This window comes from Ruditapes philippinarum, unplaced genomic scaffold (genome assembly GCF_026571515.1).
Source record: "Ruditapes philippinarum isolate M1 unplaced genomic scaffold, ASM2657151v2 ctg3144_1_1_1_1, whole genome shotgun sequence".
NCBI classification, from domain to species: Eukaryota; Metazoa; Mollusca; class Bivalvia; order Venerida; family Veneridae; genus Ruditapes; species Ruditapes philippinarum.
This window is the reverse complement of record NW_026861601.1, coordinates 38,911-59,782: the sequence shown is the minus strand read 5'-3', so window position 1 is coordinate 59,782 and position 20,872 is coordinate 38,911. Positions and strand designations below refer to the sequence as shown.

Genomic DNA, 20,872 nt, shown 5'->3' with positions numbered 1-20,872 from the left:
CATTGTCTGCAATCGGAACGTCTCGGCTATTATTCTTATCCGAAGTTTGGCGGAAAGGGCAAAGAAGGTGCGATTGCTTGGTCTGAAGCTTTTATTTCCCTTATAGTATTAGATTTATTACCAATTAGAATACTACATGTGTAATTTGTTAAGAATCAACCACTTTTAGACAGATCTTCTACACTTAAGATGGCTTTGTTATTCTTATACCTTAAATCCGTTACCCGCCTACTGAAAAAAATGTTCTCTTTCAGGTACATAGAGATGCTCGTATTTGTTTCTTCTTGTTTCCCATTCTCCTTAATGAAGGATCCACGTGTTGGTGTAACCTTGATGACTAGTTGGCATTAACGGATTTAGGCAGATAATAATTGGTAAACACCCAAACAGTTTGTCTAGTTACTGAAACATCGCACTGGGCCGCCGTGTTTTAAGTCAATTATTTAATCAAACATAAGTACCATTTAAATACCCGACAACGGATGCATGCTCTCTTTACCACTCTTTATGTCTCTTTTGCATTCACTAAAATGTGCGAAAAATGACATTAACTGAATATTTCATGGAATAATATTTAAAGATATATTAGTTATTTTTGTGTTACAAAAATAAAACATTTCAATGATTTAACAGTAATTGTAAAAATAATAACAAACAAGCGGTGTTTTGGTTGACAATGTAAACAGTCTCTTTTGTGTATTTTATTAATGTTTTGAACACTTTTTGTTTCGCGTATTACGTTCAATGATGAATTACTCTATAATTTATTTATTTTTGCTATTTGGTAAGTTTTATCTTTACTGTCTTTCTTGTAATTAGCAATTTATCAGATTGGTTATTATTCTTCTTATCTGCCTTACTTGAAATGATTGAAGAAACGAAAAAAAATCTTATAAATAACGAATAAAACCAAGTATATCAATAGACAATGCATTATAGATTACGACATAAAACCTAATGTTTTCCCTTAAAACGATTTTAATCATAATTTTATTATTTAAATATCGCAGACTTTTATGTTGATACTATGGAACAAATAATTGAAACTGAACATTAGTTTTGCGCTTTGCTGTACAATCTCTCAATTCCGCAATATCTGAGAATTTTATATTACTGCGTATATATTGCATCCTCGGTAACCCAGGCTTTTTACCGTATATATATTAAATGTAGTATATACGGAATGTGTACCGTGGGTTCCGACGATGTATATATTGAATTCTATGACGAAAAAACTAGCATCATGATGAATGTCACCAAGACGAGATCGTCACGATAATAAAATATGTTTTAAGATATATAAAATTTTCAGAATCCAGAATAAATGTGGAGACATAACGTAAATGTAAATGGAACTATTGCATTTTATTTTCTATTACAGCATTACAAGATATATGCAGATGTGCAGGTAAGCTCGTCAATTTGATTATTTAATTCATGTATATTATTTATGCATTGAGGATGAGTATTTTGATGGTAGCGTTAGTTAACAGATACGTCATCGAAATATGCCTCCAAAGTCCAGAAAAACCAAAATATTTAACGAATAGCAACATGATCAAACTTGAGAGAAAAAAATGCTGAGATTTTATGAAAAGCAAGAAAAAAAAAACTCGGAATAAAAGTAATAATTTTCATGTTATGTGCGATTTTTGACCAATTTTGCAGTAATTTTCACTATATTTCTACTGCGTGACTAGTGCAGTAAGGGCTATTTTTGCATATTTTGACCTCTTTTTTTTTTGGTAATTCACATGGTTTGTAAGTGCTTTTTTGCAATGGGAAAATTATTTTCTTAGTTCACTTTACAATATTTTACTTTTTTTTATTTTTTAAATGAAAATTATCAGGGATCTAGAGGCGTGCTGCTTTAAGACTTTAGTTTTGCTTCATACGATGTCCTATTCAGAAACTGTAAGTTTAATTGTAAACGCATTATTTCGAAATATATATTTATGCAAAAATTATAGTTTATTATAATACACATCAAATCATATAATTATTTAAAAAAGGTATTAAAATTTCATAGTCTTTCAAAATAAATCTCACTTTAAGTATATTTATAAGCTCCTTTGTGAATCAAATAATAACAACTTTGAGTCCGTTTTATAGCACTAACCAGTAATAGTGTCATATAAGGACACACATCTGTGACCAGAGCAGGGCTCGAACTAACTATCTCTTGGAGATCCATCTTAACCATCATGCCACCGCAAATCAGATCAATTCACGTGCGATTGTTTCTGAAGACTTGCAAACAAAACCAATAGAAAATAACCATTTGGATATATTTTCGTAACACAAATTCTGCAGATGTAGTCATTTTACTTGAAAAAAAAAACTAACAAAGTAAACAACATAATATTAACTACTCATAATGTATCGTTGTGCTTTTTATGAAGTGATGTATCTTAATATATTATTATTTTAACGCGGTGAATTGACAGTCATATTCTATATACAGTAAAGATGAACATTTTCTATCAAAGATTAAGTTCAAACTGAAGATGTTTACCCCTTATAACCCATCCAGTTTATAATCAAAATGGCGTTTTCAGTCTTGTTTGTTTTGTTGTGTTTATTTTTTCGCAAAAAAGGAAGAAAATTCCGAGTTCAAGATTTTAAATGGTATATATAAGTACACTTTCTGACAATTAAACACGCACCTGGTGCACCATAATTGCCTCTTGAAAACGTATCCATTCATCTTTCCACCTTGGATACGCAAGCATACTTTGTTTAGTACAAGTGTTAATTCTGTACAAATATTCCAAAAACAAATGGATTTACTCTACCAAGGCGATTATAACATGTGTTGTCATTGTATATAAGAAATAGTACGACAAAACTGCCGTGGTTGTGTTGCAGTGACCTGTGCCAGTGCACCTTAAATAAATCAAGCCATCTAAAACGAATTACTAAGCAATTTAAAATACTTGAGATGCAAGTTTGAACGTTAGAAATGCTAGCAAACGTCGCTATTTATGTCATTAGCAAGCAAAGGTGCATATTATTGTAAGATTTATTCTTGATAAATATGTAGGCCAAGGAGCTAAGACTTTGTTCCATATGCGGGAGAGAGAAATCGGACCGTTTTAATGACAAAAAGGTATACAATGTAAAATAAAATGTAAGGAATCCATTATGAATAGGTTTGTTTTGAAAAACAAATTACAACATGTATGTATGTACATTAAGCATTAATTCCGCCATTATTAAATCAAGCAGAAAACGGGAAATATTGTCGCGAAAAGAATCTAAAACTTTTAAAAAGATATAATAGTGCACCAAACATTTAAAGTCTCATTATGCCCCTGAACTGAATGAGTTATTTTTTTCTCAAAAGCTTTTTTTGTTGTTGTCCTATTATAGTTTTTAAATAGATATTCATTGGTCATTTACCTGAACTATCACTTGCTTCTTTTGCTTTATGGAAATTAGTAAAGTTATAGAGATTTAGTATTTTGTATGGAAGAAACAAAACCACTTTGTTTACATTTTGCTTACTTTAAGGCAATTTTTTCGCATTCAGTGGCCCATTCTTTTGTTAATAAGCATCTTACATGCTCTAAAACTATTATTTAAATATCTGAATACTCATGTTTTGCCCCTTTTAATGTCGGAAACAATTTTTAATTTGTGTTCTAACATTTAATACTTAACGCGCCATATATCTTAAATGAACTTCTTGCCAATCTTTCGTTCTTGACAATATTTTATGTAAGTATTCAATAAACAGCGAACAGTACAGACCATGATCGGACGGCGAGGATGATCTTAGTCTGCGTCGACAAATAAATAGCATAATAGAAGTTAAAAATTTTATAGGCGCACACACTTTCGGTCACTATTTTTGCTCATTCGTGTGTATTTTAAAGCTTTAATTTAAGACATATTCATTGCATGTATTTTTGTTCTATTTACAATCCATATTTCAGACGTGCGAAAACATGCTGTTCTGTATATTCAATCACAATGTAAACGTACATCATGGATATATTCTTAGTCGGTTTCTCTTTTTATTTCGTCATTTTGCACTGGCAAACTTTCAAACGTCTAAAGTATCTGTTCCTTTTATGGTCATTATTACAAATAATAATTATATGCATTAGATATTGTTAGATACCTGATGAAGACATGTAAGACTTTGAGTTGAAAAGTTGTGTTTTTAATAGAAACTGCATGGAGTTAATTTCTTAATTTAAACTTACATTATGTACACACATTACTACCGACGTGACACCTTACACATGTATTGTAACAAACATATAAAATGTATGTAGTCTAGTATGTACAAACATGTAATTACTCGTACATACAATTGTGCATTATCTATAACAGGCTCGTACCTTTCACATATACGTAAATACAGACGTATACTTATATACACTGTACATATACTTGTTTGGTTTGACGGCGATTTTAACACGTTTTGTACTATCTTGGCGGTCGGTCCACGTAATCAACATTCCTGGTTAACTAACTAGTAATTACCATTTTCTCCAAGTGACCCAACTGTTTAAATGGCCGTGAGAATAAAATGACTAAGATCAGTTGTCATGGTGAATTTCGCCTCTCCTGAAAACGAACCTTCGATCCCTGGGCTCTCCCTATTGATCTAACCGGGCGGTCTGAATTGTCTGAAGTGAAGTCTTGAAACCATTCACATACCTTATTCGTGTGCAGTCATATAAAGTTGCATTAACATATACATGATTAGTAAGTTTGTACGTATAAGTGTTTGCTTTGCTTATTCCATATAGGTTAAATTTCAGACGTATGCAAGAACAGTATTGCCGTCGGCAGAAACGCTACAATGACAGCGTTTTCCTCGCAGTACCCGGATTACGTTCACGGACCTTCCCGAGGGTACCTGTACACTAAACAGCAAGTTGACCAGCAAGGTCATATTCAAGCAGGAGCCTGGGTGGCCGGAAAACAAAACACAGACCAATATTTACAGGTGAAACCGTCTCTTAAAATATTTGTGCTACTTTTTTCTCAGTGGATTTTTAGCCATACCGTTCTTGATTTGTAAATCTTTATATTTTCAAGTTAAAAGATAATTTACACAATATATATTTAAGAAAGGTGTGGCTAAAACAACTTTAAAATCATATCATTCATAATGATGCTAGTTAAATGAATGTAATGATAATATTACTATTTCAATAATACCGTTTTTTTGCACTTCAATAAGTTCTTGAAACAAATTTTGTTTCTTTGACCTTTTTATATTTTTTTCTTCTCAATCGAAGGAGACTTTAGTTGGAGTCTCAAGGTTATTTTAATGATGTCCATGAAACATGCCTTAAATGCGCAATAATAGAATATTAACCACTTTCCCTTAGATGTGTTATTAATTTAAATAATAAAACAAATTAATTTTGCAGGTTGAGCTAGACTCTCCGAGCATTATTCGAGGACTTGTCAGCCAAGGAAGGGAAGGGTGTTGTCCGGAATGGGTGAAGGAATATAAAGTCTCGTATAGTAATGATTGTAAAACATGGACACCGGTTGCATTCGGCAGTGTAAGTTATTGTGTTTTTTTTACATAAGCGGATAATTTCGCTCAAATTTAATAAAGGAAAATATTGATAATTGCTACACAGTCTCCGTGTAAATAATACTAAATATAAAATAAATATGTTTTGACTTCAAACAAGGTAGATATGCTATGACACTATAGGTAGTCACAATATAAATATAAAGTGTAATTTAAAGAAAAGTTGCAGTTTTGTTTTAAAGAAAATACCTGTATGACCTGTAATAGGGAACGCAGCTTCCCATACAAAGTTTATTCATTATTGTGTTAAAATTAGACATACTCAGTTAGAGTTTCATAGATTTCAAATATTTTACTGAAGTATGAGTATATTATATATTTAAAGCAAACAAAATACTCCGAAAATGTCAAGCATAAATCGATAAGTCTTGTGATTATGTGGAATTTGGGTTTATGGCCATAAGACAATATTAATTACAGAAAATTAAAAATCTTATTGATTGGCAATTATGTAGCAACAATTATTACTTTCTTGATTCCTCTTGAAAATTAATAATGAATTTTGTTATTTAATGGAAAAGGAAAAACATTAAACCAATGCAAAACCAACGCTTTTTATTGCGATTGTGCACTTTATTTTAATTTCTGGGCTATTTAACTTTCCGTGCATGCGTAGGCCCAAAACATTCCCATTTAAATGACATTAATTTCCTCCTTACATGTATTTCATGTAAACGTTATAGAACATTAAGTTCTGTTGAAAATATTATACAAAATGTAACACGCAAATAACAGGCGATTCCATTTCGCATTTACATTAACGTAAAATTTTTTTTTTTTTTATTTCTCTTTATTGTACAATGCAAACAATAAAAGTCATGAAATAATACAACAATACAATACCATGAAATTTGATGTAATAACAATGTTCTGAAATGATACACACAAATTCATACATTTGCAAAGTACTATATGTATTTTCTTATTATATTTTTTTTAAAAAGGCAAAGTTTACTCTGCACAAACGTTCAATTATTAAAGAGTTAAGTTACAACAACAATAAGTGTCACAATTTTTTTACAGCTAATAATGTTAGGTACTTTCATTTTCATTGATTAAGTTTATGTATTCTTTCCATACATCCTGCATTGTTTCAAACCTAAGCATTTTTTTGGCATTAATTATTTCTGCTTTAACCAAAATAGTAATTGATTTTTAAAAGCCTCTAAGCATGGCAATACGGACTTCATTTTACATTTGTAAATATAATGTTTTAATAATAATAATATATTATTCTCTGGAACTGTGGATCGGGAACAGCCGAAAATGACAGATTGTTCTGAAAAATGAAAAGATAAATTTGGAATTTTGTTTGTTAACCAGCCCTGCACTTCCCTTATAAACATGTTGACTATGTCACATTCCCAAAATAAATGTTTTATGGTTTCTGGATTGATATTACAAAATGTACAGTTGTCGTTGTCCCTAACATTAATCTTTTTCAGTAATACATTAGTACCTAAAATACGATGCGTTATTCTATATTGAAGCCATAAAAGTTTTGGATCCTTAGTCACTTTAAAGGGTAGAGAGTAGATACTTTTCCAGTTAAGATAAATATTAGAAAAATCATTTTGCCATTTTATTTCTGATTTTGTCTGACGATTATTATTGACCAGCACGTCGTATATTGCTCGACATCCTTTGCGACTTTTGTTAAGTATTTGGATGGCAATTGGCAATATCGGGTTTTTTACTTTGATATCATTTTGATTTACATGAAAATCCGTCAAAGTTTTTCTGAAGGAACGTATTATACCTTCATATTCAAGAAAGTTTGATCTAACATCAAATAATCTTTGAAATTCTTGAAAACTATAGAATAACCCATTTTCATTTACAAAATCGTTGACAAACAAAACACCTTTTCTTAAGTAGTGTTTAAATTCAAACGATTTTCTTGCAATTTTGAAATTAGGATTTAACCATACCGGATTGGACAAGAAATCTGCCCAATTACCTGAACGAATCTTACATTGAAATAAATAAAATGAATTCAAAACATCCTTCCAAAACAAATTGTTTTACTCTACTTTTATGTTGTAACAAATAGTCACTACCATATTTGGTCGACTGGTAAAGAGCTGGACACAATTCTTGTACAAGAAAAGCATATTTAGTGTTTGAAAATAAAAGTCTTCTTATCCAAGTGATTTTCAAAGCACTGATGAAATGTATTAAGTCAACCGCTCTAAGCCCACCATTACATATATCTTGAGTGAGTTTTATTCTACTTATCTTATCCGGTCCATCATTCCAAATAAATTTGAAAAATACATTTTGTAGGTCTTTAATTACATCAGAATTAGGGTTTGGTAAAGTTAAAAACAGGTTAGTTAATTTAGACAAAGCAAGCGTCTTAATCACTGTGATCTTTCCTATTGGAGAAAGTAATCTTCTGGACCATACTTTTAAAAGAGTTTTAACTTCATTTATCTTGGAAGGATAGTTAAGATCACTTATAGATGTAATATTTGTTGATAAAGTTACTCCCAATAATTTAAATGGACCTTTGTCCCATTTAACACCGATTTCCGGACATAACTCTAAATCGCTATTTCTCATTGCACCTATCCATAACGCCCTAGTTTTGTCAACATTTATTTTTAAACCAGAGATATCTGCATAAAATTTTAAAACTTTCATAGTATGAACGAGGGATTTTTCAGAACCGTCTAATATCAAAGAGGTGTCATCTGCGTATTGTGACATCAAATACTCTATACCCTTAATTTTTATACCTTTGATATTACTATTTTTTTTTATAAGTAAAGCAAGAATCTCCGCGCACAGGACAAAAATATACGTTGACAGGGGGTCCCCTTGTCTACAGCCTCGAAATAAGGGGAACCAGTCGGAGAGGTGGCCATTAACAACAACAGATGATTGTATATTTGTATAAAATAGTTTTACCCATGAAACAATAGAGTCACCAAAGTTGAAAAATTTCAGAACCGAAATCATAAAGTCCCAAGACACGGAATCAAATGCCGCAGCGAAGTCGACTAGTAATATCATTCCGGGAATATTATTTTGTTCAGTATAAAACATTAAGTCATAAATTAAACGAATATTATCTCCTATAAATCTCCCCGGGATAAATCCACTTTGGTCTTCACTTATCAATTTGTCTAATACAGATTTAATTCTATTGGCAATACACGCGGATGCAATTTTATATGTAATATTAAGTAGGGAAATCGGACGCCAATTTTTTAAGAAACGTTTATCTTTGTCACCTTTCGGTATACATGTGATAACACCTAATTTATCGGATTGCGAGAGTTCTCCTGTGGTATATGAGTAATTAATTGAACGCAAAACAAAGTCTCCTATATCAATCCAAAAAAATTAAAAAAACGCCGAAGTAAAACCATTTATACCAGGCGAAGTATCATTTGCCATTCGTTTTAAACTTGCTAAAGCCTCTTCTCGAGAAATGAAACCCTCTAAACTATTTTTTGTCGTCTCAGAAAGTTTTGTTACATTTATATCAAGAAACAGGTTATCTAAATTAACTGTGTTAGTAATCTTTGCAGAGTATAAGGACTTATAATGGCTCATGGTTTCCATTAAAATAGCTTTTTGATTATTTATAATTTCACCCGTCTTGTTAAAAAGGGTTGCCATATTTTTTGAAACGAAATGCCTATTTTCTAGGTTACAAAAGTATCTGGTCGGTTTTTCTCCCTCTAATACCCATTTTGCTCGCGATCTTATTAAGGAGCCCTCTAACCTTTTTTTCCTTATATCTTGCAGTTCTTGTTGCTTATTTAACAAGGCATTTTCATTTTCTGTATTAGTGCACTGTTGTAAAATTTCAATGTCTTTAATAAGTGTTTTCTCATTGATATTGTCCTGTCGTTTTTTAAAAAGTGGCATAAGAGATTGTGTGACCGCGAATTTGCATTAACAATGTCTCTAAGAATAACTTATCATCAATAGATAGCGAAATATTTTAATTAGTAACAGAGTCGTTTACTGATTGATTTTGATCATCCGAGGCATACTGTTGAATAATACGCTGTACTAATTGTTTAATTTGTTTAACATACTCGACATCTTTCAATAGCGAATTATTAAATTTCCAATAGGATTTACCTGCCTTAAATTCACCCAGTTTTAATGTTAATATAACAATTGAATGGTCCGAGCGATAACCCGGCAAAATACAAGTGTCCGCAATATCTAAAAATAAGGCGCTCGAGATCAAAAACATGTCTAAACGCGCTTTTTTTTACTGGATTTCGTTTAAACCATGTATATTGTCTAGATTCTAAATTCTGTTCACGCCAACAGTCTATTAAATTGTGTTCCAAAATAATACTTAATACTGTGTCTCTCGCCTTCGGATTATTTATGTTAACATAATTAAAACAGTCAATATCTGGGTTAAGTACTAAGTTGAAATCACCCGCAATTATACATTTATTATTCAGACGACGGAGTATCTCATTTAAACTGTTATAAAAATCCGGATCGTCTCTATTTGGGCCATAAACACATATTAAAGACATATCTATACTTGCTATAGCGCAATGTACAACTAAAAGATTCCCCGCGTTGTCTTTTTCAACGGAGTGTAATTTAAACTCAAAGTTGTTGTTGATTAAAATGGCAACACCTCTCGACTGACTACTATAGTTGCTAAAGTAAGCTTCATAACCCCATTGACTTCTAATAATTTTAGATTCTTTGTCTGTAAAGTGTGTGTCCTGCAAAAAATAAATATTAAATTTCTTATCACGAATATAACCAAATACATCTTTTCTTTTCCGACTGTCCCCGATCCCCTGTACATTTAAACTAGCTATTGTTATACCATTTGACATTCTAAGTCAGAATTAGATAACCTTTGTATTGCCATGAATACTCGACATTGGTTTGAAAGAAGTAAATTACCATATAACACAAGTACCAAATGTAAATCAACTATAATCAATTTTTGAAGACACGTACATATTGAACCAAAAAAAGTGAATGATTGACTCATACTTTAAACAATGAAAAACCCGTTAAGTGGAGTTTTTATAATGATGCTTAACTTAGCATTATATATACAAAAAAAACCCAAAAAATTCAGAGGTAGCAAAAAATACCGCTGACTAAGGTTTAGTCTTGCTTAACGTCTAACTTAACACAGCAGTTTGTATGTAAATATGTATACAGTATATAAGACATTGCAAATATTTCTTAATGTATGAACACAAATTTTAAATTTTCAAAAAGTTCATGTTTTTATTTATTAATTGCGCATGTTAAACTAAATAACCTTACTTTTGTAATTAAAACATATATTACATTTAGATATGCACAAAAAATCTCAAGTATAATTTCAGTGTTCAATGTATAAATAACATTAAACTAATGTTTAGAAAAATATTTGCATGGTTGCTTTATTTGTACCCTACAAAAAAAACGAAACAAAACAATCATCTACAAGTATATGTAGTTTTTGAGTTTATAAAGGCACATCATCATATGTAGCTTTCAACGGTAAAAAAATGGAACATTTACATCCAATATTTAAGTAAAATTTAGTTATATATGTCTCAAATAAAATAATACCTTAAACAAAGTGTGACTTTTGTAAATATGTGAAGATGTACATGAGTTTCGACATCATTAAGTAAAACCACTTTCAACAGTAAAAAATTTGGAACATATACCAATATCAAAGTGTAAATTTAATTGTATATGTCTCGAATAATATACATGTAATACCTTAAACAAAAGGTTACAACGGAGAAAAAATTCGCACATATACATACAATATCTGTATATGTGTCGAATAAAAAAAACAAAAAAAAACCTTAAACAAAGTGTGGCTTTTAAACAATGTGAAGATGTACATGAGTTTCGACATCATTAAGTAATACCTTTTACACTCACTGTTTTTCATATTCAATTTAACAGAAATTTGAGTTCGGTCATTCGACACATAGACGATTAAATTTATACTTAGATATTGGATGTATATATTCCAAATTTTTTCCCCCGTTGAAAGCGGTATTACTTAATGATGTATTATTTTATTCGACACATATACAATTAAATTTATATTGAGATATTGTATGTATATGTTCCAATTTTTTCCAGTTGTAAGCGGTATTAACGTAAAAATTGGTTGTTTTCCATCTTTATTATTATATCATTGAAATAATTCTTTCTGATTTCAGACGTTTAAAGCAAATTCTGACCAAAATACACCGGTGACAAATCTTTTCGACTGCCCTATCTCTGCTAAGTGTATTCGAGTGTTTCCTACACAATGGAAGGATAAAATTGCAATGAGACTGGACGTTCTCGGCTGTCCTATAAAACCAATTAGTTCTGTATCAACTCCATCAACACCCACGTCTACAACCACACCCACTACAGCACCGACAACTTCAACAACCACAACAACACCAACAACAACTTCAACTTCAACAACATCTACAAGTACTACTTCAACTTCTTCGGTCACGTCTACGTCAACCATGACATCAACCACATCTGCTACAACAACGCCAATATCAACACCAAGTACAACAACAACAATTACAACAACACCAAGTACAACAACAACAACGCCAATGTCAACACCAAGTACAACAACAACAACAACGACGCCAAGTACAACAACAGCATTAAGTTCTGTAGCATCCACCACAGGATCAACTTCGCCAAGTACTACAACAGGCAGATCATCTACAACGCAATCAACAAGTAGTACATCATCTGTTAAACCAACCACCACCAGCGCACCTACTTCGACGTCTACAACATTAGGTAAAACATTTCACTTCTCACATGTAAGGTTTTTCTTGTTTTTTATTTGGTTTGTATAACTGCAACATATAGGTAGGAGAGACTATGAATTGCATGCGATAAAAAGTTTGTATTCGTACTAAGGTAAAACAAACATGACAGTGTTTTTCTTTGCAGCTATATACACGTACAAGAAAAGTGTAATCTTTATTTCATAGTTACTTGCATAGTCTCATACATTTCATTTGAAGGGTCTTCTACAACCGGCTGCATGGATCACAATGGAGTGGACTGCCATTTATTGGATAAATCTCTAGGGATATGCGGAAATAGTAATGCGTCTTCGACTTACTGTCCTTTGTATTGTGGTTTATGCGGGCCTTCTACAGTTCCTGTGACCTCGACGACATCTTTACCTAGTACATCAATTTCCTCAACAATGACGTCAACTGCAACAACTCTGAGTACTCCTACAACTGCATCTACCACGATATCGTCTTCACAACCTAGTACAAGCGTAAGTACTTCTACCATACCCACCACACTAACGACATCATCTAACCAATGCATGGATAAACACGGCGTTGATTGTCACCTCCTGGATACAACACTCGGTGTCTGTTCTAATCAAAATGCGGCGCAGCTGTATTGTTCCAAGTACTGTGGAATATGTGCTTCCACTACGCAGCATGTATCAACATCGTCTCAGTCTCAACCAACAACTGCAACAACCAGCTCTAAAACTTCTTCTGTCCCATCAACAGGAAGTTCGCCATTAACTTCAGGCTCAAATCCATCTTCAACACCAATTACAACAACTACTAAAGGTTCTATCATTTCCTCTGCACAAAGTACAATTTCTTCTTCAAGTACAACCCCAACGGCTTCAACAACTAATCCCTGTTCTGATAAACCCGGAATAGATTGTCATTTGTTAGATTCTCATCTTAACTTATGTAAAGATCAAGTCTCTGCTAAATCTTATTGTCCGCACTATTGCGGCTTATGTGGGCCTACAACGGCCTCCTTATCAACACAAACAACTACGACAAGTACACCTTCAACGCCGTCAGCAGCTTCAAGCTCTTCTAAAACGGCATCGACAAGTTTTTCAACCCCATCTACTACAGTATTGAGTACAGTTAGCAAACTGTCGTCGATTGTTTCCTCATCGACACATGTATTTTGTTCAGATAAGCATGGTGTTGACTGCCATGTACTTGACACTTACTTAAACATTTGCCAAAACCAGAACGCTTCACAATTGTACTGCAAAAAGTATTGCGGAATTTGTGGTTCAACCACGTTAACCAGTAATCTAAACACTTTAAGTTCACAGTCCACAGTGTCTAGTCCAACAACTCTTTCATCGAATGTACCTTCAACTACTCCAAGCATACAGACAACTACATCTTCATCTTTAGCAACATCTTCCCTGAGTTCAACCGTGCAGTCATCGCCAATGACATCAACAACTAGTGCAGCTACATCTCCATCATCTTCAGCATCAACGCCAGGTTCAACATTGATTCAAAATTCTATGCAGACTACGAGCAGTAGTGCAAGCACAAATGCTTCACAGTCCACAAGTGTTTCATCAACCACAGCACCACGATCTTCTACACAGACACAGCAATCGGTTACAACTATAACATCGCAGTCAACTACTGTTGGGTGTGTAAATAAACCAGCAGTAGATTGTAAACTACTAGACGCATATTTAAATATCTGTCAAAATATGAAAACGGCACAATCGTACTGCCCTCAATACTGTGGTTTGTGTGGATCTACAACTGCTGCGAAATCAACAAACGCAAGCCCATCGTCAAGTACTCTTCCTAGTGCTTCATTAGTAACAACAACACCCTTTGGTTCGTCTATAACAAGCATTGGTTCTTCGACCACAGTTACATCGGCCGGAACTTCCATGACAGGTTCCAGTTCCGCAGGCTCAACCTCAACATCTGGTTCATTTGGTTCTTCTTTGAATAGTGTCACTTCTACGGTTACAACCACAACATCTGGTACGTCCATGTCAAGCAGCGGTTCTTCAACTTCACCACCTGGTACTACGATGATTAATATGGGTTCATCAACTACAACTGCAACGCCTACTTCTTCCAGAACAAGTTCTGGTAAGACTATTGCATGTTCTTTGTACATTGATTCTGAACATTTTTTATTTTATTTTTCATTGCTTAAAATGTAGATGCAATGAGTCATTTATATGAGATAAAAAAGTTTCTGTACATAATATGTGAAATATTTTCATGTCATAAGTATGACAAATAAGATTACTTATATCTATCTAAATTATCTGAACTATTTGGATCAATGCAATTAGCATTCAAGACTAACGAAAAAATATATAAGAAAAGATCTGTAAGATGTTTTACTTTAAAAATGATTATTCTATTTTTAGAGTTGATGTGGTATTTTTAAGATTTTTGGTATATTTTTGATATTGTTGTTGTATTCTAGCAACCTTGTTAACAACATCGTCATGTCATGACAAACAAGGAATTGACTGCAAGATGCTTCAAGTTAATCTCCAGATTTGCAGCAATTCGCAGTCAGCAATGGCATATTGCATGAAGTTTTGTGGACTTTGTGGAACAACGTCAATGGGCGCGACTATGTCAGCAATTCAAACAACGTCTGCAGGCCAATCAACGTCAGCTGGACACACAGTATCATCCGTACATAAAATATCAGCAGGACAAACTTTGCTAGTGAGTCAAACGTCAGCAGGTCAAACCACATCTGCAGGTCAAACTACGTCAGCTGGGCAAACCACATCCGCAGGTCAAACAACGTCAGCAGGTCAAACCACATCAGCAGGGCAAACTACATCAGCCAGGCAAACAACATCAGCTAGTCAAACCTCAATAGCCGGTCAAACAACATCTCCTGGTCAAACAACGTCAGCTAGTCAAACAACGTCAGCTGGTCAAACTACGTCACCAGGTCAAACATCTTCAGCAGGTCAAACAACGTCAGCCAGTCAAACTACGTCAGCAGGTCAAACTACGTCAGCAGGTCAAACAACGTCAGCTGGTCATACAACATCAGCCGGTCAAACAACATCAGCCGGTCAAACAACATCAGCTGGTCAAACAACATCCGCAGGTCAAACAACATCAGCAGGTCAAACCACGTCAGCAGGGCAAACAACATCAGCCGGGCAAACAACATCAGCAGGTCTAACCACATCCGCAGGTCAATCCTCGTCATCTGGTCAAACCACATCAGCTGGTCAAACAACGTCAGCAGGTCAATCCTCAATAGCCGGTCAAACAAAATCAGCCAGTCAAACAACGTCAGCAGGTCAAACTATGTCAGCAGGTCAAACAACGTCAGCTGGTCAAACAACATCAGCCGGTCAAACAACGTCAGCAGGTCAAACTACGTCAACAGGTAAAACAACATCAGCTGGTCAAACAACATCAGCCGGTCAAAGAACATCAGCCGGTCAAACCACGTCAGCAGGGCAAACTTCATCAGCCGGGCAAACAACATCAGCAGGTCAAACCACATCCGCAGGTCAATCAACATCCGCAGGTCAAACAACATCAGCAGGTCAAACCACGTCAGCAGGGCAAACTTCATCAACCGGGCAAACAACATCAGCAGGTCAAACCACATCCGCAGCTCAATCCACGTCATTTGGTCAAACCACATCAGCTGGTCAAACAACGTCAGCAGGTCAATCCTCAATAGCCGGTCAAACAAAATCAGCCGGTCAAACCACGTCAGCAGGTCAAACTACGTCAGCAGGTCAAACAATGTCAGCTGGTCAAACAACATCAGCAGGTCGAACAACATCAGCAGGTCAAACTACGACAGCAGGTCAAACAACGTCAGCAGGTCAAACAACATCAGCAGGTCAAACAACATCAGCCGGTCAAACAACGTCAGCTGGTCAAACAACATCAGCTGGTCAAACAACATCAGCAGGTCAAACAACAATAGCTGGTCGAACTACATCTCTTGGTCAAACAACGTCAGCAGGTCAAACAACGTCAGCAGGTCAAACAACGTCAGCTGGTCAAACATCATCAGCCGGTCAGACAACATCAGCTGGTCAAACAACGTCAGCTGGTCAAACCACATCAGCAGGTCAGACAACATCAGCTGGTCAAACTACGTCAGCAGGTCAGACAACATCAGCAGGTCAGACAACAATAGCTGGTCAAACTACATCTCCTGGTCAAACAACGTCAGCAGGTCAAACAATGTCAGCTGGTCAAACTACGTCAGCAGGTCAAACAACGTCAGCTGGTCAAACTACATCAGCGGGTCTGACAACGTCAGCAGGTCAAACAACGTCAGCTGGTCAAACTACATCAGCCGGTCAAACAACGTCAGCAGGTCAAACTACATCAGCAGGTCAAACAACGTCAGCAGGTCAAACGACATCAGCAGGTCAAACAAAATCAGCAGGTCAGACAACATCAGCCGGTCAAACAACATCAGCCGGTCAAACAACGTCAGCTGGTCAAACAACATCAGCAGGTCAAACAACATCAGCAGGTCAGACAACAGCAGCCGGTCAAACAACGTCAGCAGGTCAAACAACGTCAGCAGGTCAGACAACATCAGCAAGTCAAACAACGTCAGCTGGTCAAACAACATCAGCTGGTCAAACAACATCAGCAGGTCAGACAACAGCAGCCGGTCAAGCAACGTCAGCAGGTCAAACAACGTCAGCAGGTCAGACAACAGCAGCCGGTCAAACAACATCAGCTGGTCAAACAACGTCATCTGGTCAAACAAAATCAGCCGGCCAAACAACGTCAGCAGGTCAAACAACGTCAGCCAGTCAAACAACGTCAGCTGGTCAAACAATATCAGCGGGGCAAACTTTGTCAGCTGGTCAAACAACGTCAGCCAGTCAAACAACGCCAGCTGGTCAAACAACATCAGCCGGCCAAACAACGTCAGCAGGTCAAACAACGTCAGCCAGTCAAACAACGTCAGCTGGTCAAACAATATCAGCGGGGCAAACTTCGTCAGCTGGTCAAACAACGTCAGCAGGTCAAACAACATCAGCCGGTCAAACAACATCAGCCGCTCAAACAACGTCAGCCGGTCAAACAACGTCAGCAGGTCAAACAACATCAGCTGGTCAAACAACATCAGCAGGTCAAACAACGTCAGCAGGTCAAACGACATCAGCAGGTCAAACAACATCAGCTGGTCAAACAACGTCAGCAGGTCAAACATCGTCAGCAGGTAAAACAACATCAGCAGGTCAGACAACGTCAGCCGGTCAAACGACATCAGCAGGTCAAACAACATCAGCTGGTCAAACAACGTCAGCAGGTCAAACAACATCAGCAGGTCAGACAACGTCAGCAGGTCAAACGACATCAGCAGGTCAAACTACATCAGCAGGTCAATCAACGTCAGTAGGTCAAACAATGTCATCAGGTAAAACAACGTCAGCTGGTCAAACAACATCATACGGTCAAACTACGTCAGCAGGTCAAACTACGTTAGCAGGTCAAACTACGTCAGCAGGTCAAACAACGCCAGCCGGTCAAACGACATCAGCAGGTCAAACAACATCAGCAGGTCAGACAACATCAGCCGGTCAAACCACGTCAGCAGGTCAAACGACAATAGCAGGTCAAACAACGTCAGCAGGTCAAACAACGTCAGCTGGTCAAACTACATCAGCCGGTCAAACTACGACAGCAGGTCAAACTACATCAGCAGGTCAAACAACGTCAGCAGGTCAAACGACATCAGCAGGTCAAACAACATCAGCAGGTCAAACAACATCAACAGGTCAAACTACATCAGCCGGTCAAACTACATTTCCTGGTCAAACAACGTCAGCAGGTCAAACAACATCAGCCGGTCAAACAACATCAGCCGGTCAAACAACATCAGCTGGTCAAACAACGTCAGTAGGTCAAACAACAATAGCTGGTCAAACTACATCTCCTGGTCAAACAACATCACCAGCACAAACAACGTTTGCAGGTCAAACAGCAAGTCAAACAACGTCTCAAAATCAAACAAAACAAGTAGTTCAAACTTCATCAGGAGTCCAAACAGGATCAACAAAACCAACGTCAAATTTATATGCCTCAAGCACTACCGTCATATCCACCACTAGTAATATAAGTTCTTCAGCTACATCTACTGTATCGTCTAGCACAATATCTACAACTCCAGCTTGCTTGGACACACCAGGGATAGACTGTCCGTTGTTAGACAAATTTTGGTTCATTTGTAAGGATGTTAAAACAGCATCTAATTGCTTGAAGCATTGTGGATTTTGTCCATAATAAAATGTTAAGCGTTTATTTATATATTGATATTAAGTTATCCTTTTTTTTGTAGATGTGTAAATACATTAAATGTGCGTAATCTTTTGCAATCATATGATTTGAAATACAATGTATTTAAGATTTTAACTCTAGATTCTATGTCATGATTCAAGATAAATACTGGTGTACAAAAACAACTTCAATGGCAAGCCTGATAGTATATGTGTTGCCACTAAAGCAAAGTGTCAGTGGTTTATGTGTTTCCAATGAGCCCATGGATCAGTGGTTTATGTGTTACCAATGAGCCCATGGATCAGTGGTTTATGTGTTACCAATGAGCCCATGGATCAGTGGTTTATGTGTTACCAATGAGCCCATGAATAAGTGGTTTATGTGTTACCAATGAGCCCAGGGATCAGTGGTTTATGTGTTACCAATGAGCCCAGGGATCAGTGATGTATGTGTTGCCATTGAACCCGAAGTCAGTGGTTGATGCCACTGAACCAGAAATCAGTGGTGGATGCGTTGCCACTGCACCCTGGAATCAAAAAGTTCAAACCCTACGTAAGTCTCGATCATATACCCTTATACGACACCAGTACTGGTAAGTCCTTGGAAGCGGACTCGAGCGACTGAATAAAGTTTCAAACATTTACATTCATATTTATTATTTTTAAACAAAGGGGAACATTTGCCATGTCAAGAATTGATAATGTGATACTAAAAACACTGCAAATTCTCAGAAATATATAGCATATTGTGTTTGCATGCACGAGTTTCAATGTCTTTTTATATCTTTAAGGAAACGAAAGTTGCGGTTGTGGTATGTGTTTTTTTTGCATTCCCGCACACAGGTCAGACTGTATCTTTTATACTCACGGAAATTTTAAAGCCCTCGGATTACAGTATTCTTTTAGCTGAAAATGATTATGACTGGTGATTCTCAATTGTTTGCCAAGAAAAGTTCTCTGCTTCTCATAGAAGGGTCTTTAAACAATATTGTTCAAATACTTAATTTAAAAAAAAAAAAGATATGAGCCGCGTCATGACAAAACCAACATAGTGCGTTTGCGACCAGCATGGATCCAGACCAGCCTGCGCATCCGCCTGTGCATCCTGATCAGGATCCATGCTGTTCGCAATTAGTTCCTCTACTTGTAATAGGGTTGGTAAGCGAACAGCATGGGTCCTGATCGACCACATGGTCTGGATCCATGCTGGTCGCAAACGCACTATGTTGGTTTTGTCGTGACGCGGCTCATATTATAAAAGAAAACAAAACAGGGTCGTTTGCTTACAGAGAGCTGCTCTAGTGGCGCAATCGGTTAGCGCGCCGTACTTATAGACAGTAAAGTGGCTATGCGGAGGCTGTGAGTTCGAGCCTCACCTGGAGCAGGTTTTATTTTTCTACTTCATTGCGCCCTGAGTGTTTATTTTTTGTCATGAAAGAACTGGAAATATTGTTGGCACTTCTGTATCATTTAATATAGGTCTGGACTAAAAAACTGTGTGCAAAATTTCTGATCATTCCCTCGCCGCGTTTATTCCAAAATAAATGTTTTAATGTGACCAAAATATAAAAAAAAAAACGTTGCAACGTTTTAATTCGAATCGGGCTAAAACGTGTGTGCAAACTTTATGAACATGCCCAAACAAAGATTATTCCAAAATAAAATGTTTTATTGTGATCAAAATATGAAGAAAAAAAACTTTGCTACGTTTTACATTCGAACCGGGCTAAAAATCGTTCAAAAGCAGCTCAAAACTGCAAGAAGCATTCATTTTATTTGAATGTCGATCGCTGGTCTTTAATTTTTATCCCTTTTATATATATATTCAAATTTTCTCCTTTCGTCAAAAAGATCTAATTCTGAGACAAATGTTTTAAAATTTAATTAAAACTCTTCCATTCATAAAACGGATTATTTGAAGAAAAAAAAACAAAGTTCTAAGCACCATTTAACAGGAAATCGTTGATTTAAATATCAACTTCATTTTAGTTGGACTCGCGAGGCATGCATGCCCTTTATATGTAACTAATACAGTTACCACTTGACCCATAAGCCAGTTAATACTCTTCCCGGCTTTCACTAACGTTCTAAAACAGAGACAACTCTTAATCTAAGATTGTCTCGCCATTGGCCGAGATTCTTACTCATCAAGTTGGCTTTCACTAAACACTTGAGAATTTTCTCAGCTAAGACTTTGTTTTTCTAAAGACATAAGCGGCTAACTTTAAATGGACGATTAAAATATGCCACAGAGATTTGTT

At 35.8% G+C, this 20,872-nt stretch overlaps 1 protein-coding gene and 1 non-coding gene across 2 annotated transcripts; both read left to right on the top strand.

Annotated features, from left to right (window-relative positions):
• The first annotated feature begins 499 nt into the window (after positions 1-499).
• LOC132716276 (serine-rich adhesin for platelets-like) lies at positions 500-18,618 on the top strand. The gene is made up of 7 exons (XM_060699512.1): positions 500-784; positions 1,382-1,408; positions 4,776-4,963; positions 5,394-5,531; positions 11,746-12,340; positions 12,571-14,454; positions 14,801-18,618. The coding sequence occupies exons 1-7, from the start codon at positions 745-747 to the stop codon at positions 18,616-18,618; spliced, it is 6,690 nt and encodes a 2,229-aa protein (XP_060555495.1). The 5' UTR covers positions 500-744.
• Positions 18,619-19,906: 1,288 nt separating this feature from the next.
• Positions 19,907-19,995, top strand: Trnai-uau (transfer RNA isoleucine (anticodon UAU)). The gene is given in 2 exon segments: positions 19,907-19,944; positions 19,960-19,995. It is a non-coding gene; the product is annotated as a tRNA-Ile (tRNA).
• The last annotated feature ends 877 nt before the right edge of the window (positions 19,996-20,872 follow it).